The sequence below is a fragment of the Mercenaria mercenaria genome, unplaced genomic scaffold (genome assembly GCF_021730395.1).
Source record: "Mercenaria mercenaria strain notata unplaced genomic scaffold, MADL_Memer_1 contig_1209, whole genome shotgun sequence".
Lineage (NCBI taxonomy): Eukaryota > Metazoa > Mollusca > Bivalvia > Venerida > Veneridae > Mercenaria > Mercenaria mercenaria.
In genome coordinates this window covers 1-25,820 of record NW_026459191.1, presented here as the reverse complement: position 1 = coordinate 25,820, position 25,820 = coordinate 1, and the positions used below count along the sequence as shown (strand labels likewise).

Sequence of the window (25,820 nt, the reverse complement as noted above, 5' to 3'; positions counted from 1 at the left end):
AATGTCGAAAATGGTGTGCACTAGGCATATTAAGTCCATTTTTTTTGTAGGGTTATGTCCCGCCAAATATTCTATTTACGGGACTCATGGAATATGCGTGAACTCAGACTATTTACATTTTTCACTGGAATTACGATATAGCCGGGAAATTTGACTACTTTGGCGCGGATATGAATTGGACAATTTCAGGCCCTTTATAGTGGTTTTGAGGATAAAACCATAAATTACTGAATATCAACTTTCTTATTACTGAACCGAAGTAAATAAAATTTACATGGAAATTTAAGTTGAAATACAGAAAACCATGAGAGGTATTTTATACGTAAAATCAAACATTTACCTCAATAACTCATAAATTTAGAAAAAAAGATGATGCAATACCTGCATTTAAACTACAGATACATTAAGGTTCGTATGTCAGTTTGTGACAGATTCAAACTTAAAAGAGATGTTCCAGCTTATCACCCACATCATGTGACACAAGATGCATTACTCTGACACCAATATTTCATGAATTATGACCCCCCGTACTTAGAATTTATGGGTAATTTTGATGCATTTTCACTAAATCTCAGTTATTACAAAATGCATTTGATTCCAACTTGAAGTAGTTTTTCCACATCATCACTTACATCATATGACACAAGGTGCATATATCTTGCACCAATATTTCCTGAATTATGCCCCCTTTTGCTTAAAATTATACTTGTATAGTGTTTCGATACACTTTATCTGTACCTATTTTATTATTTGATATTTTTAACACAGACTCAAGCTATTGTGTAATACTTATCCGCCATTGGAGTCATTAAACACCCCAGTGACAGTTCTTAACAGATAAAATGTTTTTGGTACACAGGTGTAACATCATAAAATACAGGTAAAATTCGACTTTGGCTACAAACCACCAATGTTTAGCTAAAGGGTGAGCCTTTGTGATCGCTTTTCGTCCTTCGTCCGTCCGCAGTTTCCTTGTGGACAAGATAGAGACCACATTTTGAATTTGATTTTTATCAAACTTGCACACAATTTGTATGGGCATAATTTCTCGGTTCCTTCGAAAATTGTCCACATCCGATCATGGGTTCCAGAGTTATGGCCCCTTAAATAGACAAAAAATGCCATCTATGATTTGTGAACACAATAGAGACCACATTTTGCGATCAACATTACAGAGCGATTATCTTGATGATCTCTAGGCCTGGATCGAAAATGGGTTATGTCGGGTCAAAACCTAGGTCATCAGGTCAAATCAAAGGAAAAACTTGTTAACAATCTAGAGGCCACACTTGTAATCCTATCTTCATGAAACTTGATTAGAATAATTGTCTTGATGATTCCTTGGCCAAGTTTGAAACTTGGTCATATGGGGTCAAAAACAAGGTCACCCAGGCAAATCAAAGGAAAAGCTTGTAAACATTCTTGTTCATTTGATGTGCAAGAAACTTGGTCAGAATGTTTTTTTTGCATGAAATATTGCATGAATTTTATCTGGGCCTCTTAAGGTCGAAAATTAGGTCACTAGGTCAAATCATAGGAAAAGCTTATATACATTCTAGAGGCCGCATTTTGCTTTAATCATTCCGAAATTTTGTAAGAATCTTTGTTTTTCATGAAATTTAAGACAACTTTGAGTCTGGGTCATATGGGGTAAAAATCTAGGTAATTAGTTCACACTCAAGAATCCACGACTTTTAGTCCAATTTTAATGAAAACTAGTCAGAATATTTGTCTCCATGAAATCACAAGGTGAAACATGTTTACACTGCTATAGTGTGTTACACAGGTAAGAGACCTAGGGCCATCTTGGCCCTCTTGATTTATGTAGTTATGGCCTCTTTCCGACTTTTGCCAAATTCATGGTTGCCGGACAATAACTCACGAATGGCTTGACAGATTTAGATAAATTTTGAAACACTGGTGAAACATTATAAAATACAGGTCAAGGTTTGATTTAAATTGCACCTTTTTGTGGCCATGTCTTTCTTATGGTTGCCATTTTTCTGTGACAAGTGCATATTGTGGGGGGATTCGTCACTCGTATGACAGTTCTAGTTTCGATTGTTTTCTTCTGATTGAACATATGGGTCTTTTTGGTTAAAAATAGGTGTTCAGCTATCAGACTTCAAAAATTAATTTCTTTAGAGCTTTGATATTTACCATATGATATAAGGGTGTGACTCTCTACCATAACAGTCCAAAATAATTGCCCAAAGGTCAAAAAGTAGCCATGCCCCTGTGTGTGACATATACTTACTATATGCTTATATATAAGAAGCTTTGAAAATCATCTTCTCTTAATCCATAATAGCTAGAGCCTTGCTATTTAGGGTGTGATATCAGAGTATTACTGTCTACCGTAATTATTGCCTTTTGTTCGAGAGTATGTGAAAATGTATTATAATACAGGCTAATATAGAAGACAATCTAAATCTTAGGTTGTACCATTACGTTATATAAACACACTTGAAGCCATGTACACAGGTGAGCGCTTCAGGGTCAATGATCCTCTTGTTTAATTTAAACCATCTGTATTGGCTATTGTTTAGAATTGTAAGTGATGTATGATTCTCCTTTGTTCTCCTTTATTCCAATTAATTCCAATTTCAAATTCTGCATAAATGTGGAAGCGTTTTCCATTTAACAATACTTAAAAAGAAAAAAAAAGAAAACGAAATGAACTAATCAATAATAATAAATCGTTGATTTTCAGATTCTCTACCACAGTTGATTGAAAACATCCCTGCGAGATTGTTATTGTGCTACTCTTGGATAGACAACATTGAATTCAACGTAAACTGTTATATTCACACGTATGTCAGATTATGCAACGGAAAACTCCAGTTCGATTTATCTTTCATGCGATATTGGGCGGCATATACAGACAGATTATACTTTAGTAAGAAATTAACATTCTATATAAATGTAAGTTACTAATTTCAGCGGATACCACAAAACAAAATAATTTTTTTTTTTGTAATTGTCTTAGATGGTTTCTGTTAACTTGCAGATATTTGCAAAAATACATTTATTTACTAGATTTAAAAGGGCCGACGTCTAATCATTAAAAGTAGGCGTACCTCAATAAGTTTATGGATCTATAACAGTACAAGATCGGAAACAAGTTCATCAAGTATAACGTATAAGTTAAGAATTTCATATACCTTTAAATGATGTTCTCTTTTGTATATCATTATAATGCGAGATTCATGTTTTAAACAAGTAATAGAGTATGTTCTTGAATTTATAAACCGTATTCTAATATGCTTGTATCTTTTAAAACACTCTTACGCTAGAATGACGTCACGTTAACACGCAGTGACGTCAAAGGTTTTGTTGCGCTGAAGGAAGAGCGCTTCTATATTTTATCGATTGTTTTAGATTAATTCAAGGGCATTTTAGGATCGAAATCATTTATTACGAAACCGTATTTTAACACTAGTTATACATTCGGGAAGTAATACGTCGTACAAATGATTTCACCCGGGCTGCGCCCTCGTGATATTATTTCGCCCGACGCATAACTGCCCATCGTGCATAAATAATGTTAAAACACTCTTTTGCTATAAATTATTTCTTAAATGTTTTGAAGGTATTATTATCATGCCACACTAATATATTTGAGAAAAGCTTTAATTGGTATTAGAAGATCCCATCAAGGTTCTGGAAAAAATATGAGCAGGTGTCTGAGTAGTACCTTCTTGTCTTGTAGGGTTTCAAATTCACAGAGTTGACAGGAATGTGTTTCAGTATAATATTAATGTATTTTGTTTAAACAGGAAAATAAACTTATTTTTAAATATTACAAATTTACCCCCCCCCCCCCCCCCCGCCATCTCTATAATATTAACGCAGAGACACGAAATAAAATTATATTTTCCATTTGAACTTGTTTACTAACCTCTGGCAATTATGTAGTATACAAAGCGCATAAAGTGCCTTTTAGAGAAATTTAATGGATACAAAAATGATCAAAAAACATAATTTGAGACTACCAATTTGAAATCAAGATGGACGCGAAAATAATAATCAACAGTTTCAACAATAAATAAAAAGGATTAAGAATGTTTTCGGACAATTCGTTATAGATTTCTTTGGCACTTTGTGCTCTTAACTTTTTCCATTTATACATAGCTCGACCACATTTGTTGCTTGTCAATGACATTGCAAGAGAACAAACACTCAAACTTAGACCGTTATTTTCTGTGCTATAAATGTTGTGTCTATGGACCCTTGAAAACATAAAAATCACTTTTTAGACAATAATTACATCGCATCGGTGCAAATCATTTTAGAATCTGGAGCAGCATCCTTATGATTTTTCAAATTGTAGCATAACAAGTATTTACGTCTATTTATTTGAATTTATGAAAATGTTTTAGTTTTCACTAAGTAATGACACTGAAGTTTATTACAAAGGCCTTAGTTTACCGGTTTTTAGTGATAAACACTTATTTCTTAATTGTAACCTTAACGAAACAAGTATTGTGTACTATACTCAAACGCAAAAGAGAGTGTGCACGCAGGTTTTTCTCAACTGAAGTAGATTATGTTTTCCGAAGTAGACTATTTTGTCTTAAAGTATGTCATATTTGGTACCAATTCTTTTCAAAATTTTGACATTAATTGGATTCTTGGCTATTCAAAGCCAACAGGAGTAAGAAACGGAAGTTGTAAATCTCTTTCTTGTCAGATGATAAAAAAACCTGCCTTTCCTCAAACATTATTTTGTTTAAATATCGTGTGTGACCACCTCTACTATTTATTCAAGCATTGATATGGCAACACTTAAGCCTAACGTAACAGAGGAATGGCGTCAGGGAGAATTTCATTCCATTGTTGAGTAGCGGTTGTCACCCGAGGTCTGCTATGGTGTACAGCAACTCGACCAGTTTGCTGAAATTGCTGGTGCAAAAGAATTATAACATTACTTTTGCACCTAAACGTTCTGCTGACGTAAATAACGTTGTTTGTCAATGCTTCAATTCGCTGAGTGTCACTAAGTCGTGGCATTTTATTACAGCAAAAATTTTAAATATAACGTGTTTTCCTTTCACCAATAAGAAAACTGACAAAACACGTTTTTCTAGACATGAACATTTCCTATGACCAGCCGTGCAAATCGTGCAAAAGTCCACTATTGTTAGTTTTCTTGACTCTACCCAGTTCTTTTCGTAAAATTGAAGGAAGATCAATAATACATGCTTCGAGCATAGTATGTTGCAAATTGTACACGGATATCTCATTTAAAACTGAGAATATTCAAATTTAAAAAGTGCACACTTTCTTTTGCGTTTAAATGTATTATGTAAAGTTTTTGTAGTTTTTTGCATACCAAATACAAGTATTAGGGTTTAGGGTTAGGCAGATACTACAAGTCCGCAATTTTCTTTCCGTATTAGAATTCATTTTGAGAATATTACTAATGTATCACTTGAATCATTGAATTTGAATTAAAACTTAACTTCAGTTTAAATTGGAATGATATAGAAATTAGTATTTTGTCAAAATCTTGATTGTCGTATAAAGCATTAGGTGTAGTTTAGTATCAGTTGACTGTCTATTTACCGCTTTTAGTGCACCACAATAATGTGATAGTGAAGCCCGACATAGGTCATGACCTCAAATATGTTGATGTTGATGGAACAGCAATAACAGCATACGACCCCTTTCTGCAATACAGATGCTCCTTTGATGTGACCAGTGGTGCATTGTATAAGACAAACTGGTAATACGCGTTGCAATTTTTTTGATGGTTTGAGATTGCTTATGAAAGGAAAAAATAGTGAAACCTTGAGCTTAACACTTTACGTCGTTATTATGCTCCCTTCAAAGAAGGAGGGGTATATTGTTTTGCAGATGTCGGTCGGTCTGTCGGTCGGTCGATCGATATGTAGACCAATCCGTTTCCGGATAATAACTCAAGAACGTTTGGGCCTAGGATCATGAAAGTTGATAAGATTGTTTGTCATAACCAGCAGATAATCTCTATTGATTTTGAGATCAGTAGGTCAAAGGTCAAGGTCACTGTGACTCAGAAGACTTTCCGGATGATATCTCAAGAATGCTCAGGCCTAGGATCATACAAATTCATAAGGAGGTAGGTCTTGATCAGCAGATGATCCCTATTAATTTTGAGGTCAGTAGGTAAAAGGTCAAGGTCACAGTGACCAGGTAAGTTTAAAGGTTTCCGGCCGATAACTCGAGAACGCTTGGGCCTATAATCACAAAAGCTGATAGGGAGGTTGGTCATGAGCAGCAGATAACCCCTATTGATTTTGAGGTCAGTAGGCCAAAGGTCAAGGACACAGTTACCCAGAACAATAAAACAGTTTTTCTGAATGATAACTAGAGAACGCTTGGGCCTAGGACAACAAAACTTAATATGGAGTTGATCATGACCAGCAGATGGACCCTATTGATTTTGAGGTCAGTATTTCAAAGGTCAAGGTTACAGTGACCTATGTCCGGACGATATCGTGAGAATGCTTGGGCCTAGGATCACAAAACTTACTAGGGAGATTTATCGTGACCTGCAAATGACCCCGTTCAATTTTAAGGTCAATAGGTCAAAGGTCAAGGTCGCTTTGACCAAGAACAGTGACCAAAAAATTTCTGTTCCTTGTGCAATTACTGAATGCATCAAAGGGGCAGTTCGTGTTCGACGAGCTCTTGTTTATAAGTAATTTCGACGCGGATTACAATTTTGCTGCGATTGAAATATAATTTACATTTAAAATTCATTCTTCAAACGCAGTACTTACTGTTTGCAAATATTTTAGAGGTTACCAAAAGTTAATTTTTTAAAGCTGGACTATTCCTAGTTAATATTTAAATTAAGTACAACATGAAATCGTAAAGTATGAAATCACAAACTTCACGAACTGTGAAACGTGAATTTATTGATTTCATTGTTTATCATTTAACGTGTTAAATAGTGAAGATCGGTCTTCATACAAATCAATTATGTTAAAAATTGCTCCTCATAGATATTCCTATGAATATTTAAAAATATTTGTATATTATTTACTTGCAAAATAAAATAGAAATAAATAAATAATTTCGGAAAGACATGTAATATATATTTTTTTTTACCAGTAAATACCATTGATAGTTTTTAAATAAAGCTAGAAACAATCGAGTATGTATAAATGAATGCTGTCCTTGTAGTGTTAGAACTTCTGCAATGTTTATTCAATGCACACATTAAATGTACTACACATAAAAAGTACCATATGCGCGTCGTGCTTTGGCGTTTATGATATTAGCATTAAATATTTATTGGATTGTTCTCCGTTTGTCATTATGTTTTACAGGTACATAAATGGTACTTTTGAAGTCCAGATGGGACCTTCATCTCTACCAGACGAACTTGTTTTTAGAGAAGAATATTTGAAGCATCTTAAACCTGGTTATGAGGTTAAGTTGAAATCATATTTATTTATTTTTAATGAAAAAAATGAATAAGTATATGTTGCAAATGTTAAATAAGATTTTTTTTTTTCAAAATGCATGGTTAGTAAAATATCATCGCCGAATCACTTATTCCGCATCATCTTACGGGAGGTGACAATGCCAATTACTTAATATTAGAAACGCAACAAGGCATGAAAAGAAAATGCATTAAAATGTTACAATATTTAATGTCAAAATATCTATGAATTTTGCAGGAGTGATATATGTGTGTATCAATTTCGATAATGAATTAAGAATGACAAGAATCTGTACACAATTGAATTTGAACACTACCTTTGTTCTTCTCAGGTAAGGACTTGATATTAATCTTGAAGGCATATTGCGCAATATATCAAGAAGCAACAGCATTTAAGGCTCAACTGGTAGACAGTTATATCAGTAAAACGCATTGATAATCTTAAATCTACTGACGGCTCTTAATTTCCACAGGTACAGTGCGGTGTTGTCACAGTGGTGTCTGGAAACGAATCTATTGAAGTATTAAGCGATGCTTTCTACGCTGGATGGAAAGTACGTATCGTATACATTTGTTGTGTTTTGAAGAGTAGCGAAATTTTAGTGTATAAATGTATTCTGTCTCATAATGTAGACCTCTTAAACAATTCAAGAAATGCTTCGGCCCACAAACGAAGTTTGTCTAATTTATCTTTTTGGTTTAGCAGAAATTTGTGTAATGTCGGACAGCTAACTAAACGTGTTCCTGAATTATATACCAACCCATCGTACAACTGTTTTGCAGTATTTACATAATCTGACATATGATTCTGGTATATATTATTTCGATTCTAATATGACTTTTAAGTAAACAGCGGATATAAAAGGGGAGTGCTATTCCTTGTCACATATGGAAGGCAAGAAAGTTAGTGACATAACGTCAACGCAACCGTGTTTTAATAATATTTTAGCTCGGGGAGGATGTTACTTGTTGTGAAGAATACTTTAGGACTGTTTCACTAGCGAATTAAGTACATATATAAACCGCTATGTTCTGTCATTTCGGATTTTAAATTTGTATGATATGAAGAAATGTATCATATATGACAACATTCTTTCTCGGCGTTATTTAAGCCGTGTATCAATGAAATTAAGTTAGGATACGAAAATATTAAATAGAATTAATAATATAAAAAATGTGTTACAAAAAAGATTGCAGATAATTCAGTCACCCTGAGCAAAAGTGGATATGGCTTGGTTGATGTAGAGCAGACAATACCACTGGGCTGCTATTACACTGACGACGAGACGCCATATTGTATAGAGGAATTAATATTTGAAGATCAGTCATATGTCCCTGAAGTATGCACCGGCGGGATTCGTGTTCAAAATTTTAAAGAAGCTAGTAAATCGTTTATAGAAATACAGGTAATACAGTTGATAAGAAATAGTCGAAAATGCATTTCACCAGGTTAGTGATGCTACGTTTTATTCTGTTGTAGATATACAAATATATCAGTACATTATTTGCATTGTCATTATTTAAAGCAGTTTTTCTGCTATATTTCAACAAAAACACTTAAATAAAAAAGTAAGTATGAACGGTATGGATTTAACGTACATTTTTATTTAATATATAGTAATTTTTAAAATCAGCCCTGAAATAAATGTGATTTTAGTCAAAATAAAAAATATCGGGGTTTAGGGGACATATTTAGTTGGTGAAAGAAAACACGTGTACGGGTTCGAATCCAACTCGTGGACTAAATACGGATCAGACCTTGAATAGAATCAACAATTCCAAATTAGATATCACATTTAATATTTCAGCTTGTGTCTTATCCCACTAATTTACGAGTAAACAAATATACATGAGTCCGACATATCAGTAAGTGAAGGAACTCGACGCTTGTGCAGCGAGAGAAGGATCCCTCCCGAACAGTCGTCGTTTTCACATTTATGCACATTTTACCGCCGTAAAAATATCTAACAATTGTTTCAGCGGTTGCAGCAATAGTATCTAGGCAACTCATAACAAAACAAAAATTCGGGGCGCGTTCAAATCAAATGCCGCGTATCAGCAGACGACAATTACCAGACGTCAAATAATAGAACTTTAGTCGGTGTAATACATATTATTTATGTCATCCGTGCAGGTCATTTACACAGTTGAAGTCTAAAAGATTACGGTTGGTACCAGTGTTACAGCCCAGTTTTTCCCCCAGTCAGTTTTTCCCCGGGGAAAAAACTGACTAGTCAATTCTTTCCCCCGGGGAAAAAACTGACTAGTCAGTTTCTTCCCCCCTAGTCAGTTTTTCCCCCCTTGGAATAAGTTTTCTGATAGGGAAAGAAACTGACTAGTTAGTCAGATTTTTCCCCAGGAAAAAAACTGACTAGTCAGTTCTTTCCCCCTAGTTTTCCCTTCAAGTACTGGATTCTTTCGGTATTGTTATTTGGGATACAAGTGTCTATTCATTTTCCATTCAGTCAGTTCTTTCCCCCTAGCATATACTTGACCTGTCAGGTGGAGGAATAAATTGACCAGTCAGATCTTTTTCCCCTAGCCAGCACTTGACCTGTTAAGAGGCGAAATGAAATTTACCAGTCAGTTCTTTCCCCCCTTGCCAGTACTTGCTCTGTTAGGTGGGGAAGAAATTGACCAGTCAGTTCTTCCCCCCCTAGCCATTACTTGCTCTTGTAGGTGGGGGAAGAAATTGACCGGTCAGTTCTTTCCCCCACCTAACAGAGCAAGTACTGGCTTTGGAGGGGAAAGAACTGACCAGTCAATTTCTTCCCCCACCTGACAGGTCAAGCACTGGCTAGGGGGGAAAGAACTGACCAGACATTTTCTTCGCCCACCTAACAGAGCAAGTACTGGCTAGAGGGGGAAGAAATTGACCGGTCAGTTCTTTCTAGCAAGTACTGCCTAGAGGGGAAAGAACTGACCAGTAAATTTCTTCCCCCACCTGACAGGTCAAGCATATGATAGGGGGGAAAGAACTGACTGGACAATTTCTTCTTCCCACCTGAAAGGTCAAGTTCTGGCTAGGGGGGAAAGAACTGACCGGTCAATTTCTTCCCCCACCTGACAGGTCAAGTACTGGCTAGGGGGGAAAGAACTGACTAGTCAATTTCTTCCCCTACCTGACAGGTCAAGCACTGGCTAGGGGGAAAAGAACTGACTGGTCAATTTCTTCTCCCCACCTGACAGGTCAAGAACTGGCTAGGGGGAAAAGAACTGACCTGTCAATTTCTTCCCCCACCTGACAAAGCAAGTACTGGCTAGGGGGGAAGAACTGACTGGTCAATTTCTTCCCCCACCTGACAGGTCAAGTACTAGCTTGGGGGAAATAACTAACTTGTCTATTTTTTCTCCCTCCTGATACGTCAAGTACTGGCTAGGGGGGGAAAGAACTGACTGGTCAATTTCTTCCCCCCCCCCCCCATGACAGGCCAAGTACTTGTTGGGGGAAAGAACTGACCGGTCAGTTTCTTCCCCCTCTAGCCAGTACTTGCTCTGTTAGGTGGGCGAAGAAAATGTCTGGTCAGTTCTTTCCCCCCTAGCCAGTACTTGACCTGTCGGGTGGGGAGAAGAAATTGACCGGTCAGTTCTTCCCCCGCTAGCCTGTACTTGCTTTGTCAGGTGGGGAAGAAATTGACCAGTTCTTTCCCCCCTAGTAAGTACTGCCTAGAGGGGAAAGAACTTACCGGTAAATTTCTTCCCCCACCTGACAGGTCAAGTTATGATAGGGGGGAAAGAACTGACTGGTCAATTTTTTCTTCCCACCTGAAAGGTCAAGTTCTGGCTAGGGGGAAAGAACTGACCAGTAAATTTCTTTCCCCACCTGAAAGGTCAAGTATATGATAGGGGGGAAAGAACTGACCGGTCAATTTCTTCCCACTTAACAGAGCAAGTACTGGCTAGGGGGGAAGAACTGACCGGTCAGTTTCTTCCCCCACCTGACAAAGCAAGTTCTGGCTAGTGGGGAAAGAACTGACTGGTCAATTTCATTTCCCCACCTGACAGGTCAAGTACTGGCTAGGGGGGAAAGAACTGACCGGTCAATTTCTTCCCCCACCTAACAGAGCAAGTACAGGCTAGGGGGAAAAGAACTGACTGGTCAATTTACTTCCCCCACCTTACTGGTCAAGTACTGGCTACGTGGGAAAAGAACTGACCAGCAGTAATTTCCTTACCTTAGAAGAAATTGAAACAGGAAAAAGGCAAATAAAAAAATACAACAGAAATTAAAATAGGTTCATTTAAAAACATTTGTTTAATTTACACAAAATATGAAACATATTTCTTATTTTATATGAAATTTAAATGAAAACCGACTATCGGAAATGAAAAACAGGCTAGTTAAGAATAACCAAGAATAACCAGTTCCAATTCACTAACAGGGGAAATAATTGACTAGCCAGGAAAATTGATGAGGGGGAAAAGAATTGACTAGTTAGTTTTTTCCCCCCATAAGAATGATCAAGAGTAACCATTTGCGATTAGGGGGAAAAATTGACTGGGGTGGGGGGGGGGGGGGAAGAACTGGGAAAAAACTGACTAGTCAATTCTTTCCCCCGGGGAAGAAACTAACTAGTCAGTTTTTTCCCCGGGGAAAGAACTGACTGGGGAAAAAACTGACCGTTACACCGGGCCTGTTACATAGTAAATAAAACACGTACTCTCATGTAAGAACAACATCAACAAATGTGTTGCTTACATTTCATTTTTGTTCCGAACTTTTCTAATACTATGGCTATTTATCCAAGGTGTAGAAAAATAAAAATGTAACATATAAATAAAAACCAAAATAACCATGTTGATAGCAATTGGAAATGAATTTGATTTTATGGTATTTAAAATTTAGCATAAGGTGATAGTACTAGTAACACAAATAAACGGTGAACAAGAACCGTTTTCTGCTATCGTTATCTTTTCAAAATTAGTTTTATCAGTTATTTGGTTTTATATAGAGCTTGATGAAGGGCGATGAATGGATTAGAACAAGTCATAGGGCTAAACTAACAACCATTGATAGTGACTACGACGACCAGACAACTTTCGATCTACAAGTTTCTGTAACACACAATACCGGTCATGCAAGTTGGGGATCAATAAGCACACAAGTAAATACTTTTTGATTGTTCTTTGTTTTGTTTGTTTGCTTTGGGTTAATTATCGTTCTTCAACAGTAGTTTAGTTACGCAACGTAGGGGTGTTGGCATAGTTAATTCAACCAGTGTTATTAGATTATTTTCAAGCACTAACTTTTTCTCTTCAAGTACTTCGGGCACAATGTATTTTTTTTATCAAATCAAGATGTATCTTTTTCAAATCGTTATGGAGAACCTACAACATTTATGATGTCCGAATTGAGCTAGGCTGGCGGTTATTTTTTCTTTTGCATTGTATGTTTTTTTGTACATTGATATATATGACAATCCATGAGTCGTATGTTTGCATCATTAATAATTTTGAATTGAAATACTGTAAAATCATTTTTGTGCGTGTCCATTTAAAGAACTGCAAACTAGTATGTTGTAGACAAACCAAATTCAATAATAGTTACACCTCTTCGTTATTTGAGTGTCGTAACAAACCTTGCAACGAGCAAAAATATATAATTAAAATAAATACCCATGATGAAGTTAAAAATGCACATTTAGTCGTTTTTCAGAACAATTTTGTCAAGCGGATTTGAAATATTCAGCAATTGTCAATTTGACGATATTCATAACTTGACAAATGAAATTGAGGCAGTGTTCATGCAATGCACGGCGATATCATATTGATTTCGCGACGATATTGACATCGAGTCTCTAAATGATTTCGATGACGTAAAAATATTGTAAGTCTTTAAATAGTGAAGACAAAATCTTCATATATTATCATCTAGAATGTAACTGAAAGTTTTTCACGAATATTGTATCACATGGACATTACTTTATATTCCGCTTTATTAAATTGTTTTCATACAACAGCCAATATATATGTGACAATAAATTCTAGGTTATTTAGGCTATCTTATACACATTTTGTAGGTTTGTTGTTCTTTTTTGAACATGTTCAAACACATTTTAGGTTAATTTGTATTTTGTAAACCAAAATACGTTTTCTGTTTCATATTTTTCCAAATGAGCATACAACGGATACTGTATGTGTCTATTTATTTCTTTTTCTCAGATTATTGGAGACATTCACGTAAGTTTATTAACTCATTTTAGATTAAAGTTCACTATAAAATGACTGTACACATGTAAATACCAGTGAAAGGTTAGTCTGAAATCATTTAGAGCAGTAACTGCGATCTAACTTAAGTTTGCGTATTTGAAGCTACTTTACTGGAATATGCCGTTGGGTTGATGCTAAACATGAATTTCAGATCAAACGAAACAATCTGAACGGTAAGTATATTAATTAAATGTAATTTGACTGCAAGTCGTTAATTGCTCAAAATGATAAATGATAAAACATTTTAACAATGAATTTAATGTAAATTACCGAAATGAAAATCAATACAGGTATTTTTCAGTATACATCTAAAGTATCAGGAATTAATTTAACATTGCAGGTCGATGTGACTGAGATCAACAGACACTGGAACAAAAGATGTTACTCACATGTTGATCCACACATGAAAACTGTTGATGGATTGTAAGATAATTGTTTACTTCAACATATTGACTTATCACTCTATATGCATAAGCACTCTTTAACACATGAAAGCTAGCATATGAATGCACAATAAGTTGTAAGTGTTTTTGATAATTTTAATACATTAAAAAGCTTAAAACACGAGAAAAGGAAATGCGAAAATTTAGTTTTTTTCGCAATAAATCAGTTTTTTAGCTCACCTGCGCAATGCTCACTTGAGTTATTGTGATCGCTCGATGTTCGGCGTCCGTAGTCTGTCTGTCTGTCGTCATTTAGCTGATAGAGGCTGTATTTTTCAATTAGTCTTCATGAATTTTGGTCAAAATGATGAAATCCAGGCCGAGTTCGCAAAAAGGTTATCTGGAGTAAAAAACTATGTCACAAGGTCAAATTAAAGGGAAACCTTGTGCATGCGATAGAGGCTGTTAAGCGACCTTAACCACTCGGCCGCAGAGGCCCTCAAATCAAGGCAAAACTTGTGTATGCAATAGGGGCTGCATTTTACACTGGATTTTCATAAAATTTATTTGTTTGCCTTGATAAAATCTAGGTCAAGTTCGAATATGGGTTTTATTAAAAGAGGTTATGACCAAACTGTTTTGAGACATACCGCATGTTTAGTGTTCAACCCGTTTACAGTTGGACACTACGCTCCCCTCTTTGATTGTGTCTGACGGAAGAGGGGGAGGACTCTATGATAAGCAGTTTTTAAATCCTACCAGGACTGAACTGTTTTGATATCTTCTTCTGGCCTGTTTCGTCGGGCCCTTAAGGGTGTTTCTCTTGTTGCTCTGTCTTCTGAGAAGGCATTGAGTACATACGTTTTTGGTTCTTAAGGTTTGCTTTTTATTATATTTATACACGAGCATTTTTGTGTTTTACATGCCATGCCTTTTTGTGTCCATTACGTGTGTTAGAGATTCACCTGGAGGGGATTACTTTTATTTACACTGTCCCGTGTCTTTGGAACATTATGGGGGGTAAGAGTGAGGTTGGGTGCGCACCATAAACCGGTTTAAGCTCCCAAGTGGTGTGTTTGCCACTGACCGTTCCAAGGCGGTGCCCCACTGTGTTCCTTTGTTTGTTCGTTTTGTCGTTATGTGTTTGCTTTTTGTGTGTGTGCGTATATGTGTATGTGTGTGTGTGTTTGTGGTGTGCACGTCTGCGTGCTGTAGGTTTCGTTTTGGGGAGGCTGCGTTTTTGGTAAATGGCATTCCCTGTTTGATATTTGTCTTTGATTTTTTTGTCTGGGTCAAAAACTAGGTCACTAGATTAAATCAAAGAAAAAACTTGTGTATGTGATTAAAACTGTATTTTTCAGTTATCTTCATGAAATTTGGTCAGAATGATAGCCTTGATGAAATCTAGATAAAAATCGAATATGTGTCATCTGGGGTAAAAAACTAGGTCACTAGGTCAAATCAAAGAAAGTACTTGTTTATACTCAAGGTTTTTGCTCCAAGTTTAATCATAATTGGTCAGAATAATTTTTTCCATTAAATCACTAGGTCAAACATAATTACACTGTTTATGGTGTGTTATGATGTGTTTTTCTCAGGTGAGCGACCTAGGGCCCTCTTGGCCCTCTTGTTTAATATTAATGTTTCAGTGTCATTTATTGAAAGAAAACCATTATATAAAAGCAATATGTTAGCCACTTTCTTGATGTTAAAATAGTGTTTGCAACTTAGGCGGAAGTCACTTTATACTAAATCAGTTAAGCTACATCGGATACATTAATTTACGAAGACACGCAGGTCCTAACCAATTAACCATAACTTATCTGTAATATCAAGTAGAAGTGCTTTATTTTCACCTTCGAATAGCATCTTGAAAAATAGATGCAAATGTCCTCTTATCATTTGTATATATATGTGATCACTTATTTTCTTACTTTTAATTGCATTTAAAATCAAGTGTAAGCAGCTCAGACACGTACTGAAGACCTTACTATTGTAAAGTGTGGAAAATATATTGCATAGCCATTTTTTACTGTTATGGTGAGGGTTTAACATGACTCTATTACTTTTGTTAGACATTATGAAGCGCAAGAGGAGGGTGACTACATGATGGCCATGAATGATATATTTCAAACTGAGGTATGGAATCGTTTGATTATTTACTGTTAAAGCGGTCACTGCACATAATATTCAAGATATTTCTGTTATGATTATTATATAATATTTACTATTAGACTTTATGAGGATGAGAAGAAACTTATTTATCGTCTTATTTTACTTTATGTCATATGCATAAAAAGTACTGCTAATGATTAGGATTAATCAAGTGAATCACATTACTTTACTTAATATTGTAAAACATGAAGGCGTACACATTGCCCGGAAAAGGTTTCCGACATCATGGGCGTAACTCTTAATTTCATGTAAATGCTAAGAAATGTAGCCTGAAACATAGGTAGGTGGCATTTTTAGGTAATCCTTAAACCTGTGCAGAGTAAAGAAACAAAAAAGTATACCGGATGAAGTCAGTTAGAGCAATTTTTTTTACAGTGATTTATTAAATATTTCACTTATTTTTCATCAAATTATTACAAAAGTAGATACAGTAATTTGTCATTTTGCTTATTTACAATTCAATTATTAACATTGTTGCTTGTTTCAGATACAAACTTCGGCTAGGTATTGTACAAAGGGAAATACATTTGGACCTGTATGTGCCTGTGGAATAGCGGTAGCCGTTGGTGCTGACGTTTTCGTCTTTAATAAATGTTCGGATAGCGAATTCAAATTTGACCTTCAATGTAGAGATGGGGGCATAATTGATATTGAGCGAATCCATGACTACCGATACATGGTTTGATTGCTTATTGTCTTAGTTAAAAACTGTATATGAAAGATTACTATCAATAGGTATTCTTCGGAAAAGTTATGAAATTGTTGTACCATTTCAGTGTTGAAATGAATACAGAAATCAACATTTGAGTTATAAATTTTCAAAGTCTTTCTTTGAACAATGTCATTTTGTTAAATTTTATGGTATAGTGAATGATCTCGGATGGAAAGTGTTGCCTTTAAGATAATTGCACAATGTTTTGTGTACGAACATAAAAGTTATTTCTTTATCTTTATAATATATAGAGGATGTTAATATTCATTGTAATTACATGTAATTTGTAAATAAAATTGCAAAAGCAGCAGAAAGTTGTTTAAGAATTGTTATCATGTTGATACTACGCTATCACAATTATATAGGAAGTACGTCTATGACTATGGTATGCGTATATGAATCGGATATTGTCAAATTTTTGAATCATCATTTGAGTTTAATGAATAGGTAAGAACACCAATCGGTACAATAATCGACATATTTCTTCATACATGGAGCGATACGATGAACATCGACATATATATGTCAGCAAAAGATTTCGGAAATGTGGTGGGTTTATGTGGCGACTTTGACGGTGACAGTTCTAATGATTTGTTACATAGGGATAGACGTACCGTTTCTTACGACAAGAATCGCAGTTATCGTTTTGCAGATAGTTGGAGGTATGTAATAAATATGTAAAGAATAAAACATTTGTCTCATGTGTAAATTTGCTAAGGTATAAGCGACTGTTTATTTTATGACACCTTAGGCTAAGACTTAGAGCCAACAAGTTAGTATTATATTGTAACATATTTGTAAACTTTAAGTCTGCTTACAAGTTTGATTTTTATAAATCAATATTTGAGTCAGTTGTTTTAGACCATTAACCTTAAGCATCCCCGTGTTACCATTGCATAATCACCACCAATTTTACTGATATATACACGTTTATATGATATATATGTAGAACTAGGTAAAAATAAATTTGTATGTTATATATAACTGCGTAAAACAGAACTTTAAAATATTATGCATATTTTAAGATTGACAGACGAGGAAAACTTGTTCAAAAATGAAAATCGCTTTCTGAAACCATGGAATATAGACAACGGTGGAATGGTTGACCAGCTTTGTAGTAGACCTTTCTCCCTAACGAAGAAAAAATGTGAAATCCCTCGGAGGAAGAAAAGATCCAATTTTGACAGTGACAGAAGAGTAACTGAGAAACGTCAGATAGTGTCTCTACGCAAAAAGGTGAGTAGTTATTTTCAATTTTGACAATGAAAGAAGAATAACTGAGAAACATCAGATAGTGTCTCCACGCAAAAAGGTGAGTAGTTATTTTCAATTTTGACAGTGACAGAAGAGTAACTGAGAAACATCAGATAGTTTCTCCACGCAAAAAGGTGAGTAGTTATTTTCAATTTTGACAGTGAAAGAAGAATAACTGAGTAACGTCAGATAGTGTCTCCACGCAAAAAGGTGAGTAGTTATTTTCAATTCATTAACCACAAGCAGAGAATTTGTCCTACAGTGCCAATAGATAAAATGAAATCTATAACGCCTAGAACGCAGCTGAATTACAGCAGACCCAAGCTGGTCGAGTCCGTTCAGGAAAGATGTCGACAGCAACAGCTCTCTAGCTCCCGAATAACGACAAACGCGGCTAATGCAGAAATGATAACAACTCTACCAATAACTCAGTGTAACGTCACTTTTAGAGGAAGTGTTCTAGCGTTGTAAATGATATAACGAAAGAAGGCTTCAGGTTTACCCTCTTTATGTTTATATCTACAATTTAGTTTTATTTGAATAACATAAACCAATATTTCTATTGTCTTTTTACCAGATCAAACATGTATACTATGACCGTTTAATTTGATACACTCATCATCGCGTGATGTCTGTTAACCTGATTACGGTAGTATACTATGAAACTTAATATACAGTATACTTTATAACTTTAGAACTGCTTGGAAATGTTATAATTAGACTGTTTAATCATTAATCTTAGTGCAGCTTAATATGTAGCTTGAATTACCAAGACACAGGGAGAAGATATGTATTGATCACATCAATTAACTCGCGATAGGGTAGCAGAATATCCATACATGACAATAAAAGCTGTTAATATTGCCATTTTGCAAGTAAATGTACGTTTACTCTTATTTAGAGAAGCACGGGTAATTTCACAGACGAAGAAGCTTTCCTGTTTTGTAACAATTCCATTTATACAACGCCAGCAGTTCAGGAATTTCCAGATAAACTTGCTGGAGAAGATCCAGATATAGTTGTTGAGCAGTGCGTTTATGATTTAACTGTAAGTGAATTTTACATCACATCGCATAAATTGTTAGATCCTGCCGGGATAATGCATTACTCATTTATCGAGATATAATACATCTGTTAGTACAGTGTTCCTGAACTTGAAAATTGTCAGTACGCTTCGGCAGAATCATCATCTGAGCCGCACCATGAGAAACGGTGCATTTGCGACCAGCACAGATCCAGACCAGCCTGCGCATCCGCGCAGTTTGTCCAGGACCTATACTGTCCGCTGACTGTTTCTCTAAATTAAATTACAATAGGGTTTGAAAGCGAACAGTGTGGATCCTTACCAGACTGCGCGGATGCTGGTCGTAATCCAAGTTGGTCGCAAATGCACTATGTTGGTTTTCTCATGGTGCGGCTCAATTCTAATGATTGTGTAGTATATGCCTCTAGTGGCAAATATAAAACAAATTTGACATACTTAGATCTTACACATAAGTCATACTTTATATTTTCAGCAAGGGAATGACACAGCTTGGGTGGATGCCCATAAATCAGGTCTTAACAACGCTGTTGATGCAATACTTATGCTGAATCCTGTATATGTTGCAAATAATACTGATATGGTAGTATCGTTTCGTTTACAAACGTGTTTGAATGACTGCAGCGGAAACGGGGCATGCCTGGAGACAGGTAACACAGAAATACATTTACAGCAACGTAAAAGCTTAAAAATATAACGCACATATTTGTTTTTGAAATTAGCTTTGTTATCTAAGTAAGGTCTGTAATTCAAATTATCAAATATATTTTTAATTAACTTGCTATGGAATATTTCTTTCACGTTTCTTTATATGTGTTTACACTCTTCACTATCTGTCCTTCAGTAACATAATATAGAAATGTTTGCCTTCACATAAATACTGTTAACCACGAAGGATCGAATTAACAGCTTATATCATGTGTATAGAAATTATTAAGCTAAAACCAGGAGTCTTTATAGATATAGCTGCATCACACAGCAACCACACTGACTATAAGCAATAATTGCAGTCGTTGTTGAATTGAATTTGTCAAAAGATCCATTTAAAATAAAGTAAAATTGTTTGTCCTCCTTTATTAGAAGAGACCAGGAATCTGCAATAACCCTAACGCCCCTAGTACCGGTTAAAGTGAATTTTATCAAAGTAAAATTGAACTTGCACCGTGATTCTAAACGACCCGGAAAACAACAACAACACGGGAAGCCTTTTTACAGCCGCCACACAGCACTTAAAGACTGCTGTTATGAGCTGTGAAAAGATCATTTGATTGCGTGAAACGCAGCAAAGCAACATAATAACTGTTTTGGTTTGAATGAGTCTGTTCTTGGGAGGAAACGAAATGTGGAACGGCTTTTACTAAGTACAGTGATACCGTAACTATCCACGTAAATATAACACATTTTCAGTTATGAAAAAAAATCACTACACACGTACTGTAGCCGGAAGTCGAATCGGTACCGGCAAGCAAAGTTTAGTTATAACAAATTCGACCACTTTATTGCCTACTTTATCAACACACCCCCACTTGTGCATATTACGTTATAATAACTAATCTTATTATCTTAACCCTGTTGATAGATTATATCTACATTAAGCGAAGTACAAAAACTACCAGACTGGATTCATGGCTTCTGGTAATTTATCAATTGAATCTCTAGCATGTCTATGAATACAGTATTGTGTTGCTTTATACTGAAACACTTCCAACGCACATTAAACGTATTGAGTAACTCTAGTTTGGAACATATGTTTCAATAGAATTTTGTTTCTGAAGCTAGCACTAACGAAAACTATTATTGGCATAAAAAGATTAAATCATCCACTGCATAAATGATATCACAATATTAGCTAACTTGTTAACACATTGGCTTTCATCAGCAAACACCAAACCAAGAGTCAAAATTTATATTAATGTATTGATAAATGTATATGTGAATCTTCAACGTGTTACGATCACTTCTGTTTATCACTGTTTCTAAGCCTTAAAAAGTTTAATGTCTTGGCCTTTTCTGGAATAATGCTAAAAGTCTCATGAATTTTGTAATAATTTACAAGACAAAAACGTATGGTATCATTTTAAACGTCAAATATAATCATGGAGATGGAGGACGAATGATTTCAGACATATTGTCGTTGATTATAGACAGAAGTGCTTTGAAGTTTCACATCATATATTTATATCCCTCCTCGTGATATAAAAAACTGTCGACTTTTAACCAGTTCAATCTGTAAAATAAAAAGTTTTTTGTAGATCCATAACTGGTATGAGAAGAGAATTTCACCATTAATTGCATGTTTTTCATCTTGGATTTAATGTGTGTTTTTTTTTTCGTTTCTTTTTGTGCGTATATTGCTTTGTTTGTATGTGTTTCATTTTTTTATAAACCATTCACTTCTTTTTCACGCATGTATGATCTCAAATAAGATTATAAGAACTTATACAATACATGTCTATGGTAATCTTGTTATCAAATATTTTACCTCATCTATTTACCAGAACAGTTAAGAGAGCCTAAACATGTGCGTTTTTAATTCTGTGTTAAGAAACAGAATTGTAAATTATATTTACATTTTTGTATGTATTATGTTCAGGACTATGTGAATGCAATGGTACCTTCCGCGGACCCGATTGTAGCAGTGACATAAGGATACCACCTGTCGTATATAATATAGAAGGAGGTGAAATATGTGAAATAACGGAGGACGACGACTGTTCTTGTTTCCGAATAAGGACAAATAACATATTTGATGGATTTATGTGTGATATCAGCAAGAATAAGGTTTGTTATACATTGAGGTTAGTTCTGCACGTTTGAAATAAATATCATTTTACAATGTAGAATTGTATTCAGCCATATATTATGTTCAAAGCACCATTGTAACTAAAGACAATGCAGTTGGAACATAGCAATTTTGAAAACATTTTCACGTGTTGAAAACGTTCCACGTAGATTTTAATAAAATTTTTTATAGTTGAATATTAACCTATTTTCAATATTACGACCAGTTGACATGCATAAGTTCGTATGCTAAAGTATTCAAAATACGCCAAACATTAGTTTCAGTTATTATGTATGGTACATGTATGATTGTTCTTTTACAAAAATCTATTTGTTGTCTAAAGTATGGTAAGCTAAGGCAACTGCTTTTGATTTAATTCACGAGATAAAGTAGATTCCGTCACCCGAATAACGTCCGCCAGGCATAATGATTACCGATAAATGACGTTATGCTGTCGTTTACGATTAATCAAACTTGCAGAACTTTTTAAGGTGCGTTTCTACCTTTCGGGTGGATTTTCCACTAAACTCTACTACAGTATATACAGTATATACAGGGATGTATAAATGATCATGTAGACACACACATAGATTAATCGAAATTATTAGATACAAGGGTCAAAACAGACAAAGGAATACAGTATGGGACTGCCTTGCTACACCTCTGGGGTTTCGATATATGTCATTTTATCATGTTCCTCTTTCTCATCGGTGTTTCAGACTAAATATGCTTTCGTATTACAAATGTCTTGCGTTAATAGTATCAATGGAATAAATGACACCAAAATTATTCAAAATATGTCCTCAATACTCCTCGTTGACATAGATATGGATAAAAAGATTTGCAAGATAGAATGGGACCTTTTAAATGGTTATAATACATTGATGTAGATTTTATTCATTTGTTCGTGCAAAAGATAAGTTATAACTCTCACAATTTCGATTAGGAAAGATCAGCATAGGAAATGAAACACGACTTTTTGTTTGAATACAGATTGATAAATTATACAAAATACAATATTAGGTATATATGAACGTTATTATTCTATTAGGTGTATTTCAATGGCACACGTGTGAAGGGTAACAACTCTATACATGCTGGTGACTATGAAGATATCTTTACTGGCAAATGTTGCGCTTCTGCAGAGCGACATAGACGTTCTGATGAAACAAGTGACGACGAGCCTTTCGTCATTATGTATGAATTTACTGTCAGCAATGACGGTGTCAGCTATGGGGGAATTAACTCTGTATATGTGTATGATACGACATGCCTACAGCAGGATGACAAAGAAGGAAACATCACCTTTGGTCTCAAGGTCACGACATCATATATTCATACATCTTTAACTTTAGACTTTTATTTTGCATTTAAGGCCACCGGCCGATACTCAATAGTATAATACAAGCATAGATAATAAAATATGTGTATGTTGTCATAACAGAATGTTCAGGTAAAAGTCATAATTAAACAACTCATAAATGATAATAAAATGTTATATCTTTAAAGTCAATCCATTGCAAAGATCATTTACTCAATGATTTGGTTTTGATGAGCTTTTTTGACGTACATGGATTTGTTTAAAGTCACTTTGTGTCGATTGTTTTAGAAAATGTTTGCTTGTACTTCTTATATAGGATGGGTACTGCTTTATCGATGCTACATGTGTGATACACAACTCCAAAGTATTGAGGACAGACGAATGTTACCTTTGTTATCCTGCCACAGATCCGTATACTTGGACAAAGGGTGTGTATGTTATATTATTAATATTTTAAACTTTTGTTTATGCATTGCAGTTCGTTTGATATAAAATGAATCAGTATACAATTACATGAATATACAAACACCAACTTTCAGGTAATTGTGATGAACGAAAGACAGGACTAACAACCGCATCCTTGATTGGAATAGCTACCGGTTCGGTGCTTGCCGTCGTGATGATTGCTCTACTGGTTTATCTCTTTTGCTGCAAGGGTTCAAAGAAACATCGGTATAAATTTATAGTTATGTACGAGGCGGGTTGAAAAATAAAACAGAGGTTGTCACGTGTTTTGCACTTTTAGTAATATATTTTGCATTTGAAATAGTATCAATTTGGGATATCATACAAAGACACTATATAATTATGTCTTTGAATTCAATTAAGCAATTTGTTTCTAGGTGATGGTGCTGTTTTCTATTTTGCACATACGGTAAATGTACTGCTATTGCCGGAATGGCGGCATTTTGGTGTTAACCGTACTTATTAAAAGTCTGTCACACATGAAATGAAATAATTATGAACTAACTATTGTATACTGCTTTCATACTTCAAGCTATATGTTAAAATGCTTAGAGAAATGAGCCTAAAGTGCTTGTAAATAATGTCAGAGACTGACTTTAGCAATTAGGCTGTGGTGTGGGTTTCGTTATAAATCCCCATCTTACATACTAGATGTATATCGGTACTGCTTGCAGACAAAACAAGTTTGAAGATTTTGTTCCAGTCCGTTTGTATGATAGGTCAAACTTAACTAAACAGCGAATAAAGAGATGTAACGGTAAATAAGTAACATCCTCTGTATCTCAACTCTTTGACGTCAGAGCAATGTTGGATTGAAACATTTTTGTTCGTAGCAGTCAAAGAAATGGGTTAATAATAAGTGCTCCTATAAACACTTATATTATCTTTTCTAACAAAATGTAGCACGGTACACGACTCTCACACAAATCTGCAAACAACGCTGGCCGAGACATCTCTTCCCGGACCAGCGAATATTGGGTTCAAACGCCGACGTGTCCCATACACCAACAGCTCACCTGCTGACATGCCAGTTCTTCGTGACATAAGTGTCGTCTGTGCAGCAAAGTCAATGTCTAAACGAAACATGTGGACAAGGTCTAGTGCTGAATCAGTCGGTGAAGCAAATGACGGGCAAGTATGTAATATTTCTACGGAAGAGGATGGCTTCCAAGACGGGAATTTTCCTGGATGCAAAATTATTGAGTCATCACAAAGTTTCACTGACATGAGAGAGGAACCAACTCCAACTGTGAGGGTTATTTCTGTCGCATCTCTCCCTCAGATTGTACTGAATAATGACATAAACATATAAGAATTAATTTTAACTACGGAAAAGAAACATATAGATCTAGTTATAAATACATTTGATCAGAAATGATGGTTATTATTGTTAATTTCCAAAGCATGTCACTATATTTTATGTACTTTATAATATTCGTCACCCCAGGTGAAATAACATTTGTTACATAACTATGCTGCTTTACCATTTGACTTCTTCAAGCCATTGACGCTGTCCTATTTGTTTCTCTGTCACCTAAATGTATACATTGAGTACATGCGTATACATGTGTAAGGTTAGGGTTATGTTTAACATAATTTTGATAGTGTACATTTAATGCATGCGCAAACTCAGTACGGAAGATTCAATCTAGACCCAGGGGGACTCCGTGGCCGAGTGGTTCTAAGTGAATCGATGTGGGTTCAAGCCTCACTCAGGTATTTGAATTCTTCATGCGAGGAAGCTATCCAGCTGGCGTACGGAAGGTCGGTGGTTCTGCCTAGGTGCCCGCTCGTGATGAAATAATGCACGGAATGGCAACTGGGGTCTTCATCCACCATCAAATCTGTAAAGACGCCATATGACCTATGGTTGTGTCAGTGCGACATTGAACCAAACAAAATAAATGAATTAATGCCGACCCATGCGTATATGGTTTGTTATACTTTTATTCACACACATACGTTACGTTGACTGACTTCTGTATATTTAAGACATTATTCTGGCGGGGTTACTCTTGTAACGTATCAACATTGTGGGGTGTGG

At 35.3% G+C, this 25,820-nt stretch overlaps 2 protein-coding genes across 2 annotated transcripts; both read left to right on the top strand.

Annotated features, from left to right (window-relative positions):
* The first annotated feature begins 12,088 nt into the window (after window positions 1–12,088).
* LOC128551522 (uncharacterized) lies at window positions 12,089–16,194 on the top strand. The gene is made up of 4 exons (XM_053532412.1): window positions 12,089–12,537; window positions 13,595–13,612; window positions 13,983–14,065; window positions 16,101–16,194. The coding sequence occupies exons 1-4, from the start codon at window positions 12,391–12,393 to the stop codon at window positions 16,192–16,194; spliced, it is 342 nt and encodes a 113-aa protein (XP_053388387.1). The 5' UTR covers window positions 12,089–12,390.
* Window positions 16,195–18,010: 1,816 nt separating this feature from the next.
* LOC123552700 (uncharacterized) lies at window positions 18,011–25,025 on the top strand (the record flags this gene model as incomplete). The annotated part of the gene is made up of 8 exons (XM_045342440.2): window positions 18,011–18,148; window positions 19,068–19,214; window positions 19,684–19,858; window positions 21,802–21,989; window positions 23,042–23,308; window positions 23,628–23,739; window positions 23,851–23,983; window positions 24,680–25,025. Coding segments are annotated over exons 1-8 (1,506 nt in total), but the record flags the coding sequence as incomplete, so codon positions are not given.
* Between the last annotated feature and the right edge of the window lie 795 nt (window positions 25,026–25,820).

Bases quoted from the DNA above. Each gene is read 5' to 3' on its own strand.
- LOC128551522 (XM_053532412.1), top strand. From the start codon at position 12,391: ATGAAGGGCGATGAATGGATTAGAACAAGTCATAGGGCTAAACTAACA. The intron at 14,066-16,100 runs GTAAGATAATTG...TACTTTTGTTAG, and splicing joins ATGAAAACTGTTGATGGATT to ACATTATGAAGCGCAAGAGG.